This window comes from Triturus cristatus, chromosome 12 (genome assembly GCF_964204655.1).
Source record: "Triturus cristatus chromosome 12, aTriCri1.1, whole genome shotgun sequence".
In the NCBI taxonomy this organism is placed as follows: domain Eukaryota; kingdom Metazoa; phylum Chordata; class Amphibia; order Caudata; family Salamandridae; genus Triturus; species Triturus cristatus.
The window spans coordinates 32,814,568-32,838,935 of record NC_140595.1 but is presented as its reverse complement, the minus strand read 5'-3'; the positions used below and the strand labels follow the sequence as shown (position 1 = coordinate 32,838,935).

Here is a 24,368-nt window from a genome sequence, read left to right as displayed (position 1 = left end):
TTTACACCCCATCCCACACCCATCCAGCACAGGCGTCACAGGACAGGTGACCCTGTTAATAAAAGGGACCAGGCGCACGTGCATAGGGTGAATTCCAGCATCGGATTGGTAACGCGGGCACTCTGGCATTGCCCGAGGGGCCGGTGTCCAGTTCCAGCTGTGGGCTGCTTTTTTTTGTTAGCAGTCTAGGGGGGCTGATTTGGGCAGTTTCTCAGTTGTTCGATGCTGACAGCGGCCCAGTGGGTGCCTGAGTGGGCTTTCCAGAGGTAGATGGGCGTCCATTACCTCCTTTTCATCAACGGCAGAGGTGTCGCTCCCTTTCTCTCGCTGGGCCGGCCCAGTAATATATGCATATTGAGCGGGGGCAGGGGGCCTGAGCAAAAGTGGCCTCACATGTTTTCAGGTGTGTTTCGCCAGTGTAAACTAATCAGTGCATTTTTTACACCGCCCCCCCCCCCCCCCCCCCCCTTTTTAATAAAAATTTGCAAAAACAATGTTTTGCAGAAAGTCAATATGTAAGTGTGGGACACTTTTTTTGAGCGTTCCTGGACCGATTTTTAATCCCAATCCAACCCGGGCAAGTCTGTGTCATCACTCATACAGTCATTCTGCATGGGGGCCTAGGGCCCCGCTACATTACAAAAGCCATCTTTGAATGCATGAACACAGCGCCAAGAGGCCAGACAGCAAGCTTTTTCCAACACCCCTCACATATCCTATTGACCACACTCTAGGCGCTATTCATTTATTTTAGGTTTTAGAGAATTATGGGATAACCAGGGGCCAGAGCCGCTGGATTATAGGCGTCAATGCCGAGTTAAATGAAATGAGCATACAATAATAAAACCATATATAAACTACGGGAAGTGTCATAAAGGTAAATACATTAGGAGAGGTTTCCAAATCTTTATAGGAAAAAAAAGCTTCTGGCCTAGCCCTCGGCGAGCACATTTGTTTGCATCACTGAACTCTACGGAGCATATTTGCAATTTTCGCCGCGGTCTACAAGCCCCGCAAGGCTTAAAACATTGGCAGCAGCGCCACCGCGTGGCCAAAGCAAAACGGGCCTTCAAATTTCAATGGGAGGTTGGTTTATTTATTTATTAAGGTCTGGCATCAGTCGAGCTCATTTCATGTTAGTAACAATGTACATATTCATTTACAGGGGCTTTCTACCGGCCCTGTTCATGCACTGGTGAGTAGCTGTGCAGGGGGCAGTGGTTCAGCCCACTCAGTCACTGGCTCCCTTCACAGTGAGTGAGGGCTCCCTGCCCTTTCACAAGCAGCACATCCGCACACGAAGTAAACCCCTTGTTTGACATTAGCTCGGGCAGGGAAGTTCCAACAAAGTGTTATCAAAACCACAGAAACACAAAGCAAGATTGAAACTCGGAAAGCCTGTCTGTCAGCCAACAGCAGAACGCTGGGCTATGCCAATGCTGGTTTCACCGCTGGAGTCCCCATTCTTTCCAACCCCCCAGCGCAGTCTTAGGTCTGGATTTTAACATTGTAGTGTAACCTACAGACCTACTGCGTACAAGATGCATCGATGGGGCTCAACACTGGCTATCTTTGACCAGCCTCTTTCAGCCATAGGCTCCAGGCTTTGTCCATCGAGGCTTAGCTCCGCCCATTCCCCTCTCGACCAAAGCTCCTGAATGTTTGAGTGTATCCTTCCGCCTCCACTCAGGGGCTTGCTCTGAACTGTACGAGGGACTACTTTAAATTACAGCCCACTCTGCCCCCTCCTGGTGGCGGCCTTCCAGTGTGTGTCGCTTTAATGTGCTTTAGGACTATATACCTAGGTGCATTACCTTTGCCAACGCTGGTTTTAAATTCTAGCTAGGACAGGAGATAAAACACCCATTAAGGGTCGGAAGTTGACACTAAGATGTAATTTAGTGGATGCTACACTTAATCCTATGACGTCACCCTGTAAATGATGCCCAAAGTGCCGCACCGAGCAGTATTATACATTCACAGTACTAGACTCAGCCGTAGCCCACACGTCCAGGCCAGACTTCCAGGTGAGATTTCGAAAGGGGCAGTATTTCACTCTTAGTTTTGGAAGTCAGAAACCAAATTATTTTCCTGTGAGTCCTAAAGTATCATCCAAACCAGTAGAAATAAATAATAGTATTTTCGATGCAAGTCAAACTTGTAAATGTCTCACTTCAGACGAGCGTCCTCTTGCGGCAGGCGCGAGGCAGTGCCGCCGACCTGAATCCATCCTAAAGCAGCGGGTGGGATGAAGGACGCAGGGTCCAGCAGGCCGCCCCGCTCGAATGCCCTGACGCTGACGCTTCGTCACTGGTACTACCGTCTACGTCACCGCACAGTCTCCTCAGTCTGAGCTGGTTTATGTGGGTTTGTCCCGGTTAACAACAGGAGAATCGCAGGTGCTGCCGTCAGCCGAGGCCATTTGTGGGGGTGTTCAATCTTGTAATACGAATAGAGTATTCCATGGGGGGGGGGGGGGGCACTTTGCTTGCATCCCACCCCCAAGAAACAAAGCCTTTCTGTGAGACAGACCACGTGCAGCCAGGGTTGGATTGGGATCAAAAACAAGCCTGGGCACAAAAAAAAAAAAAAAAGTGTCCCAAATTTGCAGATTGCCTTTCCGCAAAACACTGCTTCGGGGAAGTTTAATGAAAAGGGGGAAGTTCTCTGACAGAGAGAGGCATGTTTTGCTAAATTCACTTAGATAAAAAAAAAAGGCACGGATTAGTTCACACTGGTGAAACACACGTGAATACAAGTAAGGCCACCTCTGCTCAGGCCTCCTGCCCCCGCTCAATCTGCATACATGAATGGGCCGGCCCAGCGAGAGAAAGGGAGCGACACCTCTGCCCGTTGATAAAAGGGAGGTAATGGAGGCCCACTCAGGGACCCACTAGCCAATCCGACTCTGTGTGCAGCCCGAGGTCCCTGCCACTGCGTCACCGTTGTTTTCTATGATGAAGTTCTTGCTTTGTTTCGGGGAAAGATGCGGAGCTGCGGTCGGGAGCCTCTGCACCGCACTACTCGTGGCATGGGCACAGACAACCAATAGCAAGGCTAGGTTTAAAACTTAGCGCTGCCTTAGAGCTGCAATGATCCTGCCTTTTTCTCAGTGCTTAATTTGAGACAGTGGTTTCTGGTACTCTGTACCGGCACAAAAAATTAAAATAAAACACCTGCACCACAAGGTGGTGCTGTTTGTCTAATGATCAGATAAGCACAACAACAGTTGTTTATTAGTTCATATACATTAAAAATGACTGATGCCTGCCACCTAAGCCATTCGTATAGCTTGGGTGGCCTGGACCTGTCTGAATTGTCACATTTGTAGAGTGTGAGGGTTAGTAGTAGTGCTAGTTCTGTCACTGGCAGTGCTGGTAGGGCCAATGTGTGGTGCAGCTGCAGCGGCCTCCTGACAAGGGCCCTGGCACAAATTTGTTTACGAATTAAGCACTGCTTTTCCTCCAAGCCTGATCTCAAGTAAAAACCTCTTCAGGCCCGACGTGCGACACACTCAGTGCTTCGCCCACTAGTTCCACCTCAATTCACCCTCAGCAGGCACGTGGTGGATTTGGAAAACCCTTCAATGCCCACAGTCCCCGGTGGTCCATTAACATTGGCAGTCATGATCTACAGCTGCCAGCGTCAAAGATGCTGTTGCGTGCATTACCTGATTATCTTGTTTAATGACATTCTGTGCTGCCAGGCTGTTGTTCTTCAGGCTGCGTGCCAAGCTCAGCATCTCCTCCGCCAGCTTCTCCTGCAGGTTGTTGTGGTGCTGAAGAACGGCATCGATCTCGCTGGCCGACTGCTTCTCCTCCGCTTCCAGGCCCCTGGAGAACAGACATTGTCACTTTCCATCCAGAAAAACAGGAACCGCAAGACTTCTATTTACCAGTTTTGTTTATTCTGGATCCCAAGCCCTTTAATGCTGCTACTGAATGTGCTCGGGCAATTTATGGCAGTTTATTGATCTCTAGTGACATTTAAATGCACAAATAATCCATTCTGGAATGAAAGAACGTTTTGGACCATGCTGCAGCAATGCGAAACTGAACAATTCAAAACAGTGATGGGTGGAATGCTTGAATTAATCTCAGCCACTGGTAATTACTTGGGCCGCATCCCAGTCTATCGTTCTTTGCCCACCATGGTGCATGGAACCAGCCATATGCAAATCAGTCTTGACCCTGCTCCAATGGGAACAGTCCAGCCCGAACTTCCAGGACAGGCCCTCCCTGAACAAGTGACCCAGGACCGGTTTCGCCCTAGATAGGTGGTCTTTTCAGCCAGGCAAGCTTGGTTCCAGTGACACAGTGCGCACAGGACCAATGTCTGGGTATACCAGTCCCACTTAGGGCAACCTACTTAAGTATACAAAACAAAAAAAAGAAATATCCACCCCTTTTTTGTATACTTCAGCCATGTAACCAGCATGCTGCAGTCTTACAGAAGTGACAGAGGTGATGAAGGGTACACAGCAGTGCAAAGGGGGGCTGGGTATAGCAGGGGCATGTAAGACAACGAGGGTACAACCAAAGCGGAGAATGGGGCAGGCAGGAATGGGGCAACTGAAGATGGGTGCAAAGGGGGTGTCTGCAGTGCAATGAGGCAGGAGGACAGACCGGGGGACCTATGACGATATGAAAAGGGGCAAAGGGCCGGAGGGAAGCAGGGAAGCAGCAAAGTGACAGGTTCCGAACCAGACGACACAGCAGTGGGCGCTCAGGTTTGGGAAGAACGCATTTTCGTTTACATCACTAGACACGTTTCTCACGGATGGTAATGCAGAAGCAGTTTCAATTTTAGCGTTTGACAGAAAAATGCTGAAATAATGTGCAGCAAGAGCAGCAGTGACTAGACGGACAAGCACAGCCCCCCCAGTGTTAGCAGGAACCTTCTCTGACACACTGACAGCTGCACTGCACCCAGTCTGACCACCAGTCGCTGCTGCATAACCGAGGAGATTCCCTGTGCTCGCTGCACACCTGCTGCTGGACTCACAAGCCTTGCCAGGGGGTGCTGGTTGCCTTGTAACTAGGGACGGATTTCAGAGGTGATTAGGGAAAGCAGTCGAGGATTACAAGCGTGTCCTCTCTTTAACACACACTCTTCCTGCTCTGCTCCCCTGAGAGCTGGGATCACTCTCCAGGAGGAAGGCTCTACACAGCAGTCATCCAAAGAAAGGCTCTCTGCTCTCGAAAACAAGAATTCAAGCAGGTGCCTGAAAATCCTGGGGTGTGACGCAGCTCTTGGGATAGACAAGGAGTGGTGGAAAAAGCCACCATGGACGGAGCATCAGACGACAAGTCCTCAAATGGGGGTGACCAATACAAACTGGACCCACCTACTTCCTGCCCCCCCCCCCCCCCCACACTCCCACCCACAACAACCCTGCTAACAACCTCTATCCAGATAACAGGCACTACACAAGTCACAAGAGGAACTCTGGCCTTCAATCCAGCCTCCCAAATATATTCATACGCCACACACTTTTTTTCTTAGCGCGTCTGAAAGGTGGTGCGCATACACAAAATACAACACTGAAATAGAAAACAAAATCACACTTGAAGAGTTCTATGCAGCCCTGCTGATGCGTTTGTAAAGCGGTGCAGATAAACAAGCAGCGGATTAACGCAGCAGGCTAAGCGCGTCTTTGTGAAGTACGTCAATGGTTTTACGCCACGCCAGTCCCCTCCATGCAGCCTTTTTATCATCCCCAGTAATCCAATCACAACTGCCTGCCTCAGCAAGTAAATGCAGAATCAATGAAGCCCTCATCTCAAGAAACAGTTTGTGAGAACACCTTTCACTTACTTTCTGTTTCTCAAGCCTTCTGCATCTGGGAAAAGAAATATTCTGAATTACAAAAAGCGCTAACAAATGAGATTTTACAGGTGAGAGAAAACAGTGTTTAATGAACCTTTATTAGGAAAAGTGGCCACACAAAACAGTTTCATGGAAAAGAACCAGATATTACCATATGTATTGTAAGAGCAATGTACAAACAGTGATGTTCTGGGAACACTACTCCGCTACAACCCAGGAGAGGAGTTGTCCTCCGTCAGCATCGCTGTCCAAGCCAACACAGGGGAACATGTCTGGACTATACAGTGATTACTCAGGTCTCCTGAAACACGCAAGTACTTTAAAGAGACATACTGACACATTCACGGCAACAGACTATGTAAATTAAGGCGTGGTGTTTTTTCGCCGACACGAGGACGGAGGCAAAGGGAGGTACGTGTTTTCCTCAATATCACATAATGTCGTCGGAGCCAGGATTAGAGCTCAGGTCGTCTAGGTCCACAGTTGACATTTGAGCTACAATCTTTCTGGATTCTGCTATGTAGGGGCTCTGCTGATGTCTGCATAGGAGGACAATCACAAGCTATTATCGACTTTCGCTACACAACCTTTCGTTCATTTCATCCAATTCCTCCCTCTTGGCAGAACCAAGTGCCCAGGCTCCCCTACAATAATCAGAGTTCGCATTTACCTCATGAAAGGCTACACGAGTACTCTCTCTCAGTGGAAGAATGCACCTATCGCCGAATAAAAGCTGCAGAGTGGAAATCCACATATGGGTACTCTCTCGCAGGACTGTTTCTTAAAGGCCTTTTCTGATGATCACATAAGGGGTAAGGGGTAGCAGCTCTGTGAAGCCAGCCCTAAAATGTAGGCATCACATCCTTCACAGTTCCTGACAGCTCTCTGGATTGCAGCAGAGTCCGCACTCCCCTCTCTCTGATTAACACCCTAGAGCCCTCTTTCAGCTGAGGCTAAATGCCCACGACACCAACAGCAGTGACTTCAAGGTACACAGGACAGGGATCGAAGGCACTGGACAAAAAAAAATTCATGCTTTAAGACACTCTACATGGGAGAGACAACATTATACTGAATTGGGCAACTGGGAAATGCCTACAGTGCACTGCCCCCAAAGTGTGAAACTCACAGCGGATGCACGAGACCTTGGGGGCCTGGAATAGGACTCCTTGCAAACACGTCATTAACACTTCTGAAGCAGCAATTAGGCAAGGGACCAAGCACAATCGGTCCTTGCTTAGAAACTTCCTCACCTTGAAAAAGGGGAACTGCTGTCGCCCCCTCATCCCTACCGTGTAACAAATGGAAGAGCTCAGGAAGTAACTACTCAGCATCCCCCTTACTTACAAAGTTAATGGAAATTCATGATGCAAATCTAAAGGCTCCTCACTTCAGTGCCTGCATCTCTGTCCTGCAGGACTAGGAATGCGGGCAGTGCACTTCCACTGCCCGAGGAAGCTATACCTATTGCCATCTTGAGCGATGCCACAATCAGGGGAATCCAAAATGGATCCCAGTTTGCTTCTGTAATTAATATTCTGAGCCAAACTTTAAGAGTGAACATCAAAAAGATAGCCACCCAGCATCTGCAGCATCTCATCTTCAATGTTTGCATTTTTTACCCCGTATATGGTCTCCACTGCTATGATCGCAAGGTTGCTGCTGCTTCTGAGCACAGACCGAGCGCTCCATATACTTCCCCGTATGTGGGTCCAGGCAGTAATTTATGCTTCCAGCACCTGAGCTGATCAGATGTTCTTGCTGAAGCTGTGCTCTAGTGGTAAGCTTTCAGCGGACGACGGAACGTTTGCCCAATTCTAGTGCTTATCAAAAGGATCTAATATAGTACTATCTCACATGCAAAATAATATTGTTCCTCTACAGTTTTGCATGCAATCTCAAAAAACACTTTTTTTATTCCAATGAAAATTGACCCTGACTTAAAACGTCCAATTGGTGCCTCTCCTTTTCTTTCAAATGAACCTCTCCTTCCTTTCTGTCCTCTGAATGCCTCGTCTCACTGAGCACAGCTTCCACTAATAATAAAAGATATTTATAAAGATACCCCAAATGGGGTGTCCCGGCGCTAATTCGGACAGCAGCAGAGAAAGTGGTCAGTAGACATTTAGTCATTGCGAATAAAAAGCCAGGTTTTCAAGGCCTTTCTAAATTCCTGTTCGGACTGCAATGTGCATAAGTGAGCAGGTAGGTTATTCCAGCACTTAGTGGTACCCACCTTGAGTGTCCTTCCCCCCATTCTAGCCTTTGCGAACCGGGGGGTGGTGAGGTAGCGTTTGTGCTTGGACCTTAGGGATCTGTTCTGCTGGTAGGGGCAAAATCTCTTTCTTAAGTAGTTGGGCCCCCTGCCCTGATATGCCCAAAAAGCAAACGTAAGGGCCTTAAATTCGATGCTGCGCTTGGCTACGGGGAGCCAATGCAGTTGTCTCAGATGAGGGGAAATCCAATGGCATAGAGGGACCTTGCAGACCAGTCTAGCTGCTGTATTTTGTATTATCTGGAGCCTACGGATCAAGCCGATCGGCAGACCCATGTAGAGACCATTAGCATAAGTCAATGCATGCTTGCCTTAACCTATATTAGTGTATTTCTGCGACAATTTGCATGAATTCACACCCCCCCTCCCTCTAAAGGTTACACCCCACTCCTATTAATGTAATCAACACACAGAAACTGGAGTGAACGCATGGAGGGGTTTCCTTAAGAGAACAAGTCTAATCTCAATAACCAACATGATAACTACAATCGCTCGCTTCAAAGGTGGAAGAAAGCAGGTTTGATCTGCGGGGAGTCTTGCCAGAACCTGCAACAGTCAAGGGCCAGAACACCTGGCTCGTACACCTCTAATAAGATACCTTTACGTACCGGCTGCCATAATTCCCCAGCAGAACCCCCACTATCATGCGCACACACCATCACTCCACACACACCTCCGATCTCAATGGTCTTAAATAAAGAGAACTCATCCCTACTCAAAAACAACAAACAGAACATCCACCACATATTCCCTCCCACGGACTACAGTGGACAACACATCAACTGCACACACAAGACAAGAGGAGGCTATATCTACAAACCTCTCGCCTTGTGCTCTCCATTAACCCACAACTCTCTGCAATGCTGCCTCTGCAATCTCTCTTCTCCCCCCCCCCAGGCAATCACCTTCCATCTCATTTTCATACCACCAAGGGCTGTCAAGCCACCACCACCACATTTATATATTATTGCAAAAACATTTCTCCCAATAAACATGTCAGTAAAATTAAACATCACCTGACTTCCACAACACTATGAACATCAAAGAACGCAACCCAAAACCAAAGGCAGCTCCCTGAACGTAGACCTCTTCTCCATGCCTTCACTGAACCGACTAGTAGCAACGGCACTGGACTGGCCAGACGTCATTCCACTCACGCTTCACCCACTCACCATTGACCACCACAAACTGTGACATATTAGTTCCACATGGTCAAAGACTTTCTCCTTTGATCTTCTGAAATAAGACCTAAGCACCATAGCAACCAAAACTGACGTCACCACACTCCTGGACTCAACACTCCTCTAAAAATCAACATTGACGTATATGCCTCATTAAAGCAACACTTCAAAAAAACAAACCCAACTGCAACAGAGCACACTCAAGAAGCTGCTGACTGCAATCAACCATCGCAATATCAAATCACTAGATGACCCGACTCAAGTGAAAACACCACGGGGCCTACAGAAACAGCCAGAACACCACATTTCATTGTAGCAATTATGGAAGCTTTCACCAGAAGCAGGATCCTCTTCGAAGCTGTCAAAAACTGTATAAATGCAATTCAAAGGCCCACCTCTACAGGGAGACATCCTTTCCATCGCATGCCATTACAAAGAGGTCGTTACAACGACCGCGTTGTTACATCGCAAACCATTACAACGCAAGTCATTACAACAACTTGCTCTAGGGGGGCAGAAGGTGTTGGATTTAAAATCCAACACCTTCCCTACTGTTGCAAAGACTGGAGTTGGAATAGTAAATTATACTTTCCTACATCCAGCGCCCCCTACAGCAAGTCGTCGTAACGACTTGCGTTGTAATGGTATGCGATGTAACAATGCTGTCATTCTATCGACCACGTTGTAATGGCATGTGATGTATTGCATGCGTCGTAACATCGCATATTCACCTCTACCAGGCTATCAAACATGCAATGCCATTAATCAAGTTTACTAAAATAATCCATGACTCGAGGCAAACTATCAGTCCAGACATTACTCCTACAGTTCAGAAGACCTAAAATCACCACTCTAGAAGGAGCAGATGATCAGCCTTCAATAAGGATGGCTCAGCTCTGCAAAAAAGATATGGTCCCTCCTACCTCTCAATGTATAGGTCACAAATCTTTCACCAACCGGTACCCGACCGCAACACAAGATGCATGGTGCCCCCCGACAAGTATTACACACATATGCTAACTCAAGTGAATGCACCCCTCGCTTCATGGCAGAAGTACTACTAACAGATGACGTAGGGCATTTTTTTAAATAATAGAGATGGATGTTTTATCAAAAGTTTAACAAACATAAGACCACGGATCTGAAAATATGGAGAAATATAAAGAACTCTTACCGTTAACGGACCGGGAACCCTGCAATCAAAAAAGAAAGGTTTAGCATACCTTTTCCTCCAATCACTAACTCAGAGTTTGAGGTGTTGCATGCCATCTTGTGTCACACAAATAGCGGTGAACAACGAATTCAGACTAGTATAGGACTTGAGCACTATTTCAATAATGAACAATATTATTGGTAAAGAGATTATCAAGGAAAAATCAGCAAAGTGTTTTCAGCCTGGGAGGGATCATTAATTTGGCGCCATTGTTTTGTTTTCCTCGCGAATGAAAGTTTGAGTAAATGTTCATTAGTATTGGCAATTCTTGTGTTGTGTTCTATTGTTTTGTTTTCAGCAGCTAAAAAACAAGTTGTAAGGCATTTGCTAAGCAAAAGCTTTAGCGGCAAGGCAGAGTTTGTCACACTACAACAGAGTAGGCTTGGTATCAGCCCAGCTATACCAGCACTCTTTCAACACTTCATCGATGCAACTCATTCCGCCTTCTGCCTTATCCCACCTATCCATAGTATTGTTATGTGGCCAAAACAATGTACCTCATTAGCACAAGACAATATCCCCCAGATTTGGCGGGCATTCTCACACGGCTAGGCCAACACAACTCAAACCTGACCTGCAGCATTCATAATATCACCGGCTCTTGTATCCAGCTCAAACAACTCACTCTGGCACAGCTAGGCCAACATAACTCAAACCGGACCGGCAGCATGCAGACTATCACCGGCTCGTGTATCCGGCTTAACCAAGAACTCGCTCTCGCTCTCCAATACCTTCAGCAAAGGCTGCAATCTCGCCTGGTTCTTCAAACGTTCTCAAACACAGACCTGCAATACACTGGCTTTCCCACCCGTTCCCACATGGCTATACTAAACCGGTTGATTCCAGAGTCATGCTACTGCTATAGTCTCACCTCACATTTTTCCAATCCTGTATCACCCAGTTTACCCGGTGCACGGACACACAGTTCGACCTCTGCACCTCATTCCCAACAGATCTCCCTCCATCTATTTGATGCATCCTTAAACTGATCAACCGATGCACCCTATCCCAGATCAGTATCCTGAAAGTTATTGCACGCACTCACTTCCTTCTGCACCTTCTTTACATTATCCTAATCGACCAATGCACTTCTTTTCAGAGGTACCACATAAGTTCACACATAGCTCCCATGATACACCTCGTTCTCCTACAGCTCAATGAATCCACATAACTCTGGGTTTGTACCACTGGTCGAGTCCAATGAATTCACCATGCGACGTTCACACATCCGTCCCAAAACACAAACATAATAAACCAAACTTCATTCTGCTCTGAATCTACGCTTAAAAGCGAGTTGTGGGGTTTTCCTGTGTAACATCAGACGTTGAAACCCACAAGCCTCTCAGGACGACTCAGCATAGGTGCGCATCTTACGTTTTCAACAAGAAAGTGATGCTCTTAAAAGCAGGCTCTTCGCTCACCTCTTGTTACTTAAGGCCAGGAATATCCGAGCTCCTGTGCAGCACTTTCCCAGAAAGAACAAATATCACAGGCATTACAGGCCGAGCGGGTCCGCTGCCAGCTTAGGTATATACGACAGGAGTAAACCCATAGACCAGGGTGAGCTCTCGGTGTGGAAGTATAAACAAGCAACAATATCTGAACCGGTATTACTGAGAAGGCTAATTATCAAGCATGCACAAAACATTGCAAGAAAGGGAATGAAGGAGATTCAAAGGAGATTTTAAATGTGCCAAATGCATCATATATTTAACGAAGTACAGGGTTTTTGAAAAAACAGTAAAAATTGTGAAAATTGGGAACAGTTGTATCAGCACTGTAAGCAATTGTTGCGTGAGTAACAAGAAAATTTTGTGCACACAAGTGCTCGTGACACTCAAGGGTGGACGGCGCAGGTGACAAGTGAAGAACACAGCGGTGGCGCAGAGTGAATAAGTGACAAAAAAAATATATACATAGCCACTTGTGGTTCGCAGTTCATTATTTACATCCATTTTTACAAATTTATAACATTTTTAGTGAACCACAGAGAGAAGGCGCCGGAAGTTGCGCTGGTATGTCAACGGCGTTTCGATCCTAGCGATTGAGGATCATCACCAGGACTGGGTTATTGAATGAAGGTGCAAGGGGTGAAGTGCAGCGAGGGAAGAGGATCTACATGAATGAAAACCCTCATCAATGGATGCGAAGAAGGCGGAGGAACAGCCCAGTTCCGAAGGAATCCGAGGGCGGCGGTTGGAGTCCAGAAAGTCCACATGCACGTCGGACCCTGAAATGGATCCCCGGTTGACAAGAAGTGAAGATCAGCCCGGTTCAGAAAGAATCCAAGGGTGGCGGTGGCAATTGGTGTCCTAGAGATCTGCAAACAAGTCTTCCAGGAATGGGAAGTGAAAGAAGGCCAGCAGTGCCGTTGCTTCCGGCATCAGGTGCTTCTTCTACTTTGGCAACGGCACTGCTGGCCATCTTTCAGTTCCCGGTCCTGGAAGACCGGCTCTTACCAAACAGGGATCTGCTCCAAGGCCCGACCTGTTTGCAGACCACTAGGACACCAATCGCCACCGCCGCCCTTGGATTCTTTCTGAACCGGGTTGATCTTCACTTCTTGTCAACCATGGATCTGTTCCAGGGCCCGACTTGTCTGCGGACTTTCTGGACTCCAACCGCCACCGCCGCCCTCGGATTCCTTCTGAACCGGGCTGTTCCTCCGCCTTCTTCACATCCATTGATGAGGGTTCTCATTCATGTAGATCCTCTTTCCTCGCTGCACTTCACCCCTTACACCTTCATTCAGTAACTCAGTCCTGATGATGATCCTCAATCGCTAGGATCGAAACGCCGTTGACATACCAGCGCAACTTCCGGCGCCTTCTCTCTGTGGTTCACTAAAAATGTTATAAATTTGTAAAAATGTATGTAAATAATTAACTGCGAGCCACAAGTGCCTATGTATATATATTTTTTGTCACTTATTCACTCTGCGCCACCGCTGTGTTCTTCACTTGTCACCTGCACCGTCCACCCTTGAGTGTCACAAGCACTTGCGTGCACAAAGTTTTCAGGTTACTTACGCAACAATTGCTTACAGTACTGATACAACTGTTCCCAATTTTCACAACCCTTGTTTTTACTGTTTTTTCAAAAACCCTGCACTGCATTAAATATATAATGCCTTTGGCACATTTAAAATCTCCTTTGAGTCTCCCTACTTTCCTTTCTTGCAAGGTTTTGTGCATGCTTGATAATTAGCCTTCTCAATAGTAAGGGGTGGAGATATTGTTGCTTGTTTATGCTGCCAGCTTAGAGTATGGCAACATACAGGACAAAACACCGTGCTATTTAACAAATCTCCTGTGTAGGACTCAAAAGGTGGAAGAGCCTTCCAAGCCAGCTGCAGGGCACTCTGGAAATGGGATCTTAAAATTCATTTCACTAGGCAACTTCAGCAGAGCTAAACAATGCTATTAAGGAGAACGCCTGTCAAAGAAGCCAGTACAGAGAAAAGAAAACTAACCTTTCCCGTTTTATAACTTTTTGTATTATTTGAATATCATTCCTGGGAGCCAATAAAAAAAATTATGAATTAGCAGACTTTGTGATTACATTTTGGGGCTAAATTAGGAGTTTCACAGCTATTTGGTAAGGGGAAAATGCACCTGGTAAAGAGTGACACAGTGGGGTGCGGTATCACAGTATTCTTTCATTTCCACCCCGCAGAAAAATGAGAAGGAAGGTCCCCCTGTCTGAGGGGCCCAAACCGTAACAGAGTTTTTGTTATTGGCACAGTTTCGGCCAGGTCTGACCTGGCGAAAATCACGCAGGCCAAAAACACCTATGCAGTAATTGCCAAAAATATGTATCCTGATTTGGTTCAAAGTCCTGTTTGCGCCCGAATCACAAAATGTGCGGTAAAAATAATGAGAGGCTTTCTGTTTTATACCAACCACCCCAAGACTCCCTTACTGATGACATGCAAGATTTACTGAAAGGCAGGACCTACTAATACTGCGCTGATACCTTTTTTTAAACACAGAGTCACATCCTGTATGTAGGGCAGACACGCAGGGTCCATTCAAGTGATCTTAACAAGTTAAGGAGGCAAAAAAAAAAATACTTGCATAATTTAAACAAGAATAACCCACTTTTTTCAATTTCACTCTTCATTCGATCAAGTTAAAAATGATAATCACAGCACAAATAAATACATCATCATAATATTGTACAAAATGTTGTTTTAAAATCACAAATATCACAGCGATGATTCTAGAATAAAGACATTAATGCATTAAAATTGTTAAGATCATTTCATGTGCTAAGTCTGTGTAGTTATATTATTATTTAGCGATCTCACTGATCTACGCGCCATCCCCTTCCACTTCCTTATGCAGGCCATTAAGAATGACGCTACCGAATAGCAAACCAAAAGATCAGATAATGATTTAAAAAAATATAGTGCCACCCGGCACTGCTTAAAATTCCTATTCTTTAAAATTGGTTTACGGTGGTCGTTCCTTTCATTCTCATATAGCCTGCAGAATAAAACTAGGTGCAATTCAGTTTCGAGTGATAAGTTATCACATGGGCACACACTTAAATCCGAGTGATTATATGTTTTTTTCCCGATAACCTAGCATGAGAGGGATCAAGTTAGTGCGAAACCTCAGTAATATAGATCTGTGTTGCGACCTATTTACATTCACTAGATAAGAGAACCCCCCTCTATTAATTTTTTGTGTGTAAATATCTCTATTGATATTTTCAGATTTTATCATAACTGCCATCGTATTTGTTATACAGCTTTTTCAGTTGTCCATCACGCAGTTACAGAGCTCAAGTGACTTGCAATAATACAGTTGACAACAATATCAAGTGAATGTTAACATATCGGTCCTGCTTACAGACACGTACATTTTTTGGGGTACACTTGAAGAAAACTCAGTGTGCTGTTGTTCGCATACGTTGCCGCATAATAGTTATTATATTTTTTGCGGGGCCATACATAGCATGATCGGGTCATATCTTGTCTGAGCTATTACCATAATGTCCGATATATAGTCTATTCCATCACATCACAACTACTTATCAGTCAAGTTTGAACAACATTATGAATACAATCTTATCAATCGACAGCGTATGATAAGAGGTCACGTGTAGATACCAATAGGACCTTTTTTACCCAAATAAACATATATTCAAAACTCAAACTTACAACATTACAAACTGCCATCTAAACTATGTGAGTCGAGTCGCTGTTACATGTCTTAGCATGACTTTGTATTGTCTACACCCCAATGTGTTATGGCTCGCCTAGTCCGGGGCCAAGTAAAGATATGTGACTGTGTGTAGCTATAAAACCAAAATGGAGCACCCTCCCTCCCAGCAGCCTGTGGAGTTTCGGTGAGTATTAGTAGTGTGTCAGGTATTTCCTGGATAGGCGACTGTCTGTGCGGCCGGGCACAAAAGCGTCTTGTAATCAGGCCTCTGGGTGCTACCATGTCTATTGTACATCAGCAGGTTGCAACTCCTCTAAGCTCACTGTGGCCCTATCTCGAAAAGCCACCAGCATAGTGTCCCAGCCCTGCGCCATAGGATATTTGTGAAGCCCTGCCGTCTCCTCCCTGTGTAGAGCCGTGAACCCCCCCCTCTATTAATGGTGGATTAAGGCGGTATGTACGGACAGCGTGTTTCTCTTTATAATGTTCCTTACGCTTGTACTTGGACATCCGCAAGAAAATATTGGTGACCTTCTGTTTAGAGACCTTCTTGCAAGCCAGTGAATCTTTAAGAAGTTCGGGGAGACCAATCTCTCTTAATACTGACTCCACATAGCTAAGCCAGACCTCTTCCACTTATCCATGGTTAAGCAACTCCTTATTATTGAGTGAGTGGCACTGTATCTCTCCACCAAATTGAATGCCAGAGAAGGAGTGGGGCTAGTTGTATATAGTCAGAGATATAGGGCAAGGCCAATTCCGTGTGTAGGATGCAGTTTGTAAAGGAGGGAGGGAGACCCACTACAGATTAAAAAATGTATTCTCAGTATTTTGCAGTAGTGTTGGCGCTACCACACCCCAGACCCCGGCACCATAAAGTCGCTGCTGATTTTACTCTAGCCTGATAATATTTTTTCATCGGTAATAAGGGTTTGACACCCAATTTTCTAGCGAAGGATTTTACGGCAATAATGCCCCTCTCCATCACCATCTTCCTCCCTTCCATCAGTTTTACCCATGACCGGTCTTTATCAAAACGAATCCCCAAATAGGGGAAAAAGTCCACCATCTCTATTCTTTCCGCATCCGTGTGGAAATACGGCATTTTTTCTCTTTTTGTTGCCCCGGCTACTATTACAAAAGACTTGATTTGGTTCACCTTCAATTGTAGTGAATCCATGAAAGAGACTTACGCGGTTATCAGCCTTTGTAAGCCAAGCCCTTTTCTGGCGATTAGCACCGCGTCGTCCGCGTAAGCCAATATTGGTAGCATTTGGGTTTCAAAGAGGAGGACATCCCTAGTGGCCACGGTGAGTGCTTTCTCGACTCCATTTGTGTATATGGAGAAGAGAAATGAGGCCAATACGCAGCCCTGCCTTACTCCCCTAGAGATTTTAAAAGGACGCGTACAAACTCCATTTTTGGTATAGCAGACTGATGCCGTCGCATTGGAGTACAATTGTCTGATAAAATTTAGTATAGCTTGGTCGACCCCCATCATCTCCATTATGTTATATAGCTTATCATGGACCACGCAGTCGAACGCAGCACTCGGGTCCATGAATGCCATGTATATTTTCCCGTCCTTAATTCTAGTGTACATTTCTATGGTCGGTGCTAAATTCAGGCACTGATCCACAGTACCCCTTCCCTGCTGGAACCCATACTGGGCCTGGATTAAGAGGTAATTATCCTTTGCCCATCCCTCTAACCTAGAAAGGAGAAGGCGGCCCATGAGCTTTGATGTTGTATCCAGCAGGGAAATCGGTCTATAATTCATTGGATTAGCCCGGTCTCCTTTTTTGGAAATGGGTACAATGACCCCTGACGACCATGATGGGGGGGGGGGGCTACCAAATCTATACTATTCAGGACGTTCGTATCCATAAACCTGGGTTGTCTTGAAAAAAATCAGTTGGGACACCATCCGGTCCTGGGGCCTTTCCCAAACTACATGAATCCAGCCCTACTTAGACTTCGGTAAAAGAAAAGGCTAAAGGCACATGGCGCATTTCCTCCGCTGACACATAGTGGGATGGGGTATCAGGGTTTAGGGCAAATATATTCTCAAAGTGGAAAACCCATGCCTCCTCAACGACATTTATGTCTATTGTTGGGTCACTAGAACTTTTAAAATAGGGTGCATTTTCTAGCTTCCAGAAATCACAGCTGTTTCCCTAATTAGCTGCCTTATCAAGGTCGGCCCATAGGTCATCCCTAATTACCTTTTCTCTGGTTTTCCGTGCCAGTTTATATGAGGCCTGCAGTGTTTTTATTTGTTCCTGGCTTCTAGGCCTAATCTTTAGAGCATACAACAGAGCCTTCCTCGCTTTTGTGCATGGCGAGTCAAACCAGCCCCTGCCTTTTACTTTATTTGGCGCGTTTGTTCTTGTAAGGGCCGTTTTTTTGTTTCCTAAGATGTCACAGAAGACTAGCACAACTTCCCCTGCATCAGCTTCTGGGTCTAGACACAATTGTAGATTATCTTGTGTGTTTTGTATGATTTCTGGAATCATCTTGATTTTGTCTATGTGTACCCATTTCAACTGGACCCCATTTTTCCTTGCCACAATTGGTGTTTTAACATTGCTACACTTTTGTCTCTCCCATGTTAGTACCTTCAGCTCTATTGATAAAATAGCATGGTCGCTAAATGTCGTAAAGGAATTTTCTACCTTAGCAACCCTTATGCAGAGGGGGACGGTTTAAAGTGTGTAATCAATCGTTAACTCTACCCCATTTCGTTAAAGTTCTCGGCAAAATATCTGTTACGGGGTCTGGGTCACAAATTATTTCCATATTTAGGGAGGCTAATAGCTTATTTAAGCCGTTGCCGTACTCACTGTGTGTGAAATGATGTATTGGGTTTCCCCCCCTATCCTCTAATCCACAGACAGGCAGTGTGTTATAGTTACAGGGGTGTATATTAAAAATCGCCTAACCATATGACATTTACGTTTGCATTTTTAACGTTACATACAATATCGGCAATTGCTTTATCAACCTCACCCACAATTGAGTGCATATTTGAACCAAATCTGTTATTATGAAAATGTATTAGTAACCATGTCCCTTCCTGTTGTACCTCCAGCGTCAGGATGTGAAAGTTTAAATTTAATTGAGCATTCATCTTTACTTTTACAGGTAGATCGTTCCGAATTAGGGTCAAAATGCCCCCCTTTGCCCTCCCCGAGGTGGATGGAGTTGCTTGGGTCTGAAAAGAGCGATATCCATTGATGAACACTGGCTCTGTGGCCCATGATTCCTGGAAACATACTATTTCGTGCTCTCGCCGTGACTTTAACCAGTTAATGTCACTCACTTTGGGGGCAATACCGGCCGCATTCCATGAGGCTATTTTTAATACTGTTTTTTGGGCCTCCTGATGTATTAAAGGTGACTGTACACTCTCGCTAATGGCCATAATCAGGGTGGGTTGCCTCTCACAATTCATTTTTGTTTGCGCTGGCTGTAGTCAGTCACAAGCTTCGAGGTCGGACAGAGGCGCATATCTGTTCTCAAGCCTCCAATCAATAACCCACTTATAGCAGAATTGCTTACAAAAGGCAAAAGGTTTTGTCTTGACCTACTGTGCCCAGCAGCTCGTTCCGCATCTCGCCCGTATAGCGAGCTTTCGCCTGCAGATGAACCGTTCTCGTGGCTGGAGTCCGCTCTTTACTGGTGGTTGGGATGCGCCCTGGGGCCAAGAACTGATTCGCCAATGCCTTTTCTGTTGGAGTGGCCTGGGAAAACATACACAGCCATGAGAATATAAAAGTGTTTTTTTCTTTTTTTTTTTTTACAAAGCACTGATGTTAGAAAGACTTCCTGCCGAATATTCAAAAGCAGCAACCGAATTAAGCAGGGTATAGCTTCACTTTTATTACAAAAACACACAATGGTTGTTACAGTGTAGAACGGCTGACTACCTTTTACTAATATATAACGTTACACAATAAATTTGACGTTAGCTGCAAACCATGCACCTATATAGGATATTCCACAATACGGCAAACAGGTGACCATGAAGTAAACGGCGCAGTGTTCAACTCCATACAGGGACGAACACATTAGGCTGTCCACGGAAATAAACAACCCTCACAATGATTGGTTTACACGACAACATTAATTAAACTGTGAATTTCACGCACCAGGTGCAATATGTAAAGACGATAGCTGTGCCGAGTTCATGGTATTTATTATTGGACATTTCCACCTATTTATTCACAAATATTTGTTCTCATCTTCCTTGTAATTGCAGAATTTCATTTTTATATTATATGAAATAAATAAATTGCATCTAGTATGTTTCCACATATATTGAACCATAAACAAACACAAAATTGGATGTAACAGGGTTTTTGAGCTACAAGCAGCGTTCAATAATACACAAAAACAATCATTTGAAAACTACAAGCCGTCATAAATAATATAGCAAAACGCTCATCTGTAAACAACAAGCAGTCTGACAAAATATACAACAACGCACATCCCTAAACTACAAACAGTGGTAGATAATGCAGCAAAACACTTATCTGTAAACTACAAGCAGTTGTAGATAATACAGTAAAACGTGCATATGAACACTACAGCTAGTCATACATAATACAAGAAAACGCTCATCTGTAAACTAAAACCAGTCATACATAATACACGAAAATGCTCATCTGTAAACTGCATGCTATCATACACAATACAGCAAACGCGCATCTGAAAACTACAAGCAGTCATAGATAATACACAAAAACGCTCATCTGTAAACTACAAGCAGTCAGATAATACAAGAAAACCCTCAGGCCGACAGTTAATGCCCCAAAGATGAGGTCTTTTATACAGAACATTATGCAGAGCCTGGGGTTGATAGACCCCTGGAGACAGAGCGCCGATAGAAAAAAAGAATTTACACATCAAAATAAGAAATATGGTCATGCTTTCCGTATAGACTATTTCTTAATTGATTTCAGACTCAGTAACAAGGTCAAGGTGGTTTTATATCAACCCGCTCATTTATCCAATCACTCTGGAGTCAGGCTTGAACTACTCCTAGCGCACGAGGTGCCTAAATCCAGATAGGACCATCGTAGGCTAACAGGAAATACAATAACATTTGAAACGGGACACCCTAGAGTGCTTTGAAATAAATGCAGGTTCTTCTTCCTTATCTGGGACGCATACAAAGCGTAAATTAGAGGGAGAATTATCAGCTATGCCGCCTATAGGAAGAGAGAAAACGATAATAAAATAGAGGGGATAGAGAAGAAAATAACTGCCTGGCAAAAAGATCTCCATGACGCAGATGACCACAAAGTAAAAAATAAGATCTCAGAACAAATTGATGTGGAAAAAAAAAAAGAATTGGTGGAGCACTTAGAAGTCACAGTGAAGAAAAAATGGTTCGCCAGTAAGCTCGGGCATTACTAGTATGGCGAGGGATGCGGAAAAGTATTGGCATGAAGACCAGAGGGGAATTAGTACGGAATACAATAAGAGAACTAGTTTTGGAGGGGTCGGGTGAAAGCGGCTATGACGATTAAGATGTCGGGAGCGCTTTCACTGCTTTTTTTCAAAAGTTGGATAAGGAAGAGACATTATTGTCTGAGGAGCAGTTATCCACCTGGCTCCTAGCTGACCCTCTACCTAAACTCACACAGGACAAGATATCCCTCCTTAATAGCCCAATAACATCTGAAGAGGTATCTTTAGCAATAAGAAATAAAAAAAAAAAGGGAAAGCTCCTGGGCCGATGGAATCCCCGGCGCAGCTTATAAAGTCCTGGCAGATTAAATCATCCCCTCATTAACCTCACTGTACAACTCAGTATTTATACAGCGGGAGGCAGTCCCAGACCCCTGGAATGAAGCCACATTAAGTCTCATTCTAAAACCCAACAAAAATCCCCAAAAATGTGAGTCTTACAGACCGATATCCTTATTAAACAACGATTATAAGCTATACACAAGTATACTTGCTAAACAACTAGATAAAGTGTTAGGAGACCTAATCGGGATCTCACAGAAAGGGCTTATGGAGGGTAGACAGCTAAAGGACCTTACTCATGGCTTGGTGTGCACAGTAGATCTGACCACAGATAAAAATCTCCCATTAGCTGTTTTGACAGTGGACGCCACTATGGCATTTGATAGGGTCAGCTGGGCTCTCCTGTACGCCGTGAGGGGTCACAATGGGTTAGGGGTAAATTTCAAAGAGCAATAAAAAACATATACACATTCCCCTCAGTAAGGATCCGGATTAATGGTTCCCTTACCCCACAATTTAGCATATAGAGAGGCAGGCGGCAAGGTTGTCCTCTCTCCCCTCTTTTGTCTAATCTATACATCGAACCCTTAGCCAGGAGGATTAGGGGAGATTTGAGGATCCGGCCTTTTCAACATCAAGGTTGGGCTAAGACAGTGGCTCTTTATGCCAATGATTTATTGATATATACAAAAAAAAAAAACATAGAATCATTCCCGATTAGAATACACATATTAAAGGATTTCGGCAAGATAGCAGGATACCAAGTCAATGAAGAAAAAAATGAGATACTGACTTGGAATGTACAACTTGGTGCCACCCTGGAACAAAAGGTGAAAAGGGAGAGAAGATATTTAGGAGTCCAGGTGGTCAAAAATCTGGACTAAATGGCCCAGATAAACTTCTTGAAGCTTATGAAAGATACCAAAAGGCTTTTGTAAATTTGGTCCTCCCTACCTTTATCGATTATCGGTAGGATAAACTTGATAAAGATGATGATCTTTCCAAAGTTCACCTTTATTTTCAATGCCATACCATTGCATTTCGAGATAAAGTGGTTCAAGAGATTACAAGGTGATTTGACGAGTTTCATCTGGGCCTGCAAGAATCCTAGAATCGCATGGAAAAAGTTATGCAAAAAAAAAGATAGAAGGTGGACTTGTTCTACCATACTTTCAGCTATATTGTTGGGCCTTCTATGTAAAAAAACATTAGAACACTGCTAATCAAAAATTGCCATTCAATCCGGCCATGTTATGGAGCACTGACGAAAGACCTAGCTGACCAAGGCAGTTACTTTTTGTTCAAATTCGTGCACTCTAAATTTTTCAAAATGGTCCGCCTAAAGGTGTTTAGGGCGGCGTGTAAGCTTTGGAGCCAGGTCCGGAGAATATTGAACTTATCTTATTGTAGTCAACTGGCCCCAATTTGGATATCACCTGGGACCCCTGTATGCCACAATCAAGAAATGGGGCCAATTAATGGACGAGCAGAATAAAATGACTTGGGACCACCTATCAAAGAAAACAAACCATCAGCTGTCTAGATTTAAAGAATAGGACACATTACAACGCAAACATTTACAAAGCATGCCTTTACAACGCTGTTTTTAGATCGCAACATCCATTACATTGCATGATTTTACAAGTTTTGGATAGTGTAGGGTTACAAATTACTATTCCCATTACTTACCTTATAATGCGTTGTAATAGCATGCGTTGTAGTGACATGCGTTGTAATGGCATGCGTTGTAGTGACATGCATTGTAATGGCATGCATTGTAATGGCATGTGATGTAAAGGCTGTTGCTTTGTAATGACTGCTTTGTAATGGTTGTTTCCCAGATTGAAATATCTGCAATTAACAAACTGGGCCCAAACTCAAGCAACCATAGGAGTTCCGAACAAGTGGGAGACAGCGCTTTGTGGGAACCTCCCTCAAACAAAAGAGACAGCCAAATGGTATTGGATGCTGGTTCAGGAGGAAGATTCTCATACTACGCCACTGGAGGAAAAGTGGAAAGATGTCCTACCCAACGCCGACGTAACAACCCTTTGGCAAGTATCCATCAATGTATTTTGCTCGTTTGTTAAATATGCCCCATTAAAGAAGAATCATTTATTCACTCTACATAGGGTATATTGGTCCCCCAAGTAACTGTCCAGAACAGGAGGGGAAGCCGGGTACTGCTCGAATTGCGGAGTGGCAAAAGCAGATGATGTACACGTTCTGGCAATGCCCTGGAGTACATGCTTATTGGCTAGATGTGGGTAAAGTATTAACAGCTGTTTTTAAAAGGAATATAGAGGTAAGCCTATCTCTGAGAATTTTGGGGATTTTTTCTAATGCTGGCTTTATTGAGAGGAATAGGAAATTACTAGAGCAGCTGTTGCTAATTTAGATTATTATTGCCCATAGGGAAATTTGCATTAATTGGACTTCTATTAGTCCTCCCTCTTGTGCAGCTTGGTTAAACGCGGCTAGGCGATTTGGTGCGTTAAACTGCGTTAATGGCTCAGAGAAGAGAATTAGCAGTTGGAAACCTGTTGCACCTCATAATCCAAATCCTACTCAGTAATAGACGATTAAATGGTCAAAGGATTAAGACACTCTAATCCACGGGGAGGCGAGTGGGGGTAACCTCACCGCCTGGAAGTAAAGGTTGAATATAGGTGTAATAGGGGCAGGAAAATAGCCTACAGGATGTGGGTGAATGTTACGAATTCAGACACTAAACGCACCATAAACAAACAGCCTTTTAATGGATTGTCGTATTAGGGGACCCAAAAATATAAAACGCTCATCTGTAAACTGCAAGCAGTAATACATAATACAGCAAAACACACAGCAAAACGCTCATCTGAAAACTACAAGCAGTCATAGATAATACAGGAAAACGCTCATTTGTAAATTACAAGCAGTCATAATACAGCAAACACTCATCT

General features: G+C 44.6%; 1 protein-coding gene across 1 annotated transcript in view; it reads right to left on the bottom strand.

The window, feature by feature from the left end:
• Window positions 1-24,368, bottom strand: part of USE1 (unconventional SNARE in the ER 1) — a 45,908-nt gene that overhangs the window by 2,324 nt on the left and 19,216 nt on the right. The window contains exons 4-7 of the mRNA XM_085639981.1: window positions 19,260-19,412; window positions 10,460-10,478; window positions 5,818-5,842; window positions 3,671-3,833 (exon numbers count right to left, since the gene is read on the bottom strand). Of these exons, the coding sequence (XP_085496107.1) occupies window positions 3,671-3,833; window positions 5,818-5,842; window positions 10,460-10,478; window positions 19,260-19,412 (360 nt within the window). The remainder of the gene's footprint in view (window positions 1-3,670; window positions 3,834-5,817; window positions 5,843-10,459; window positions 10,479-19,259; window positions 19,413-24,368) is intronic.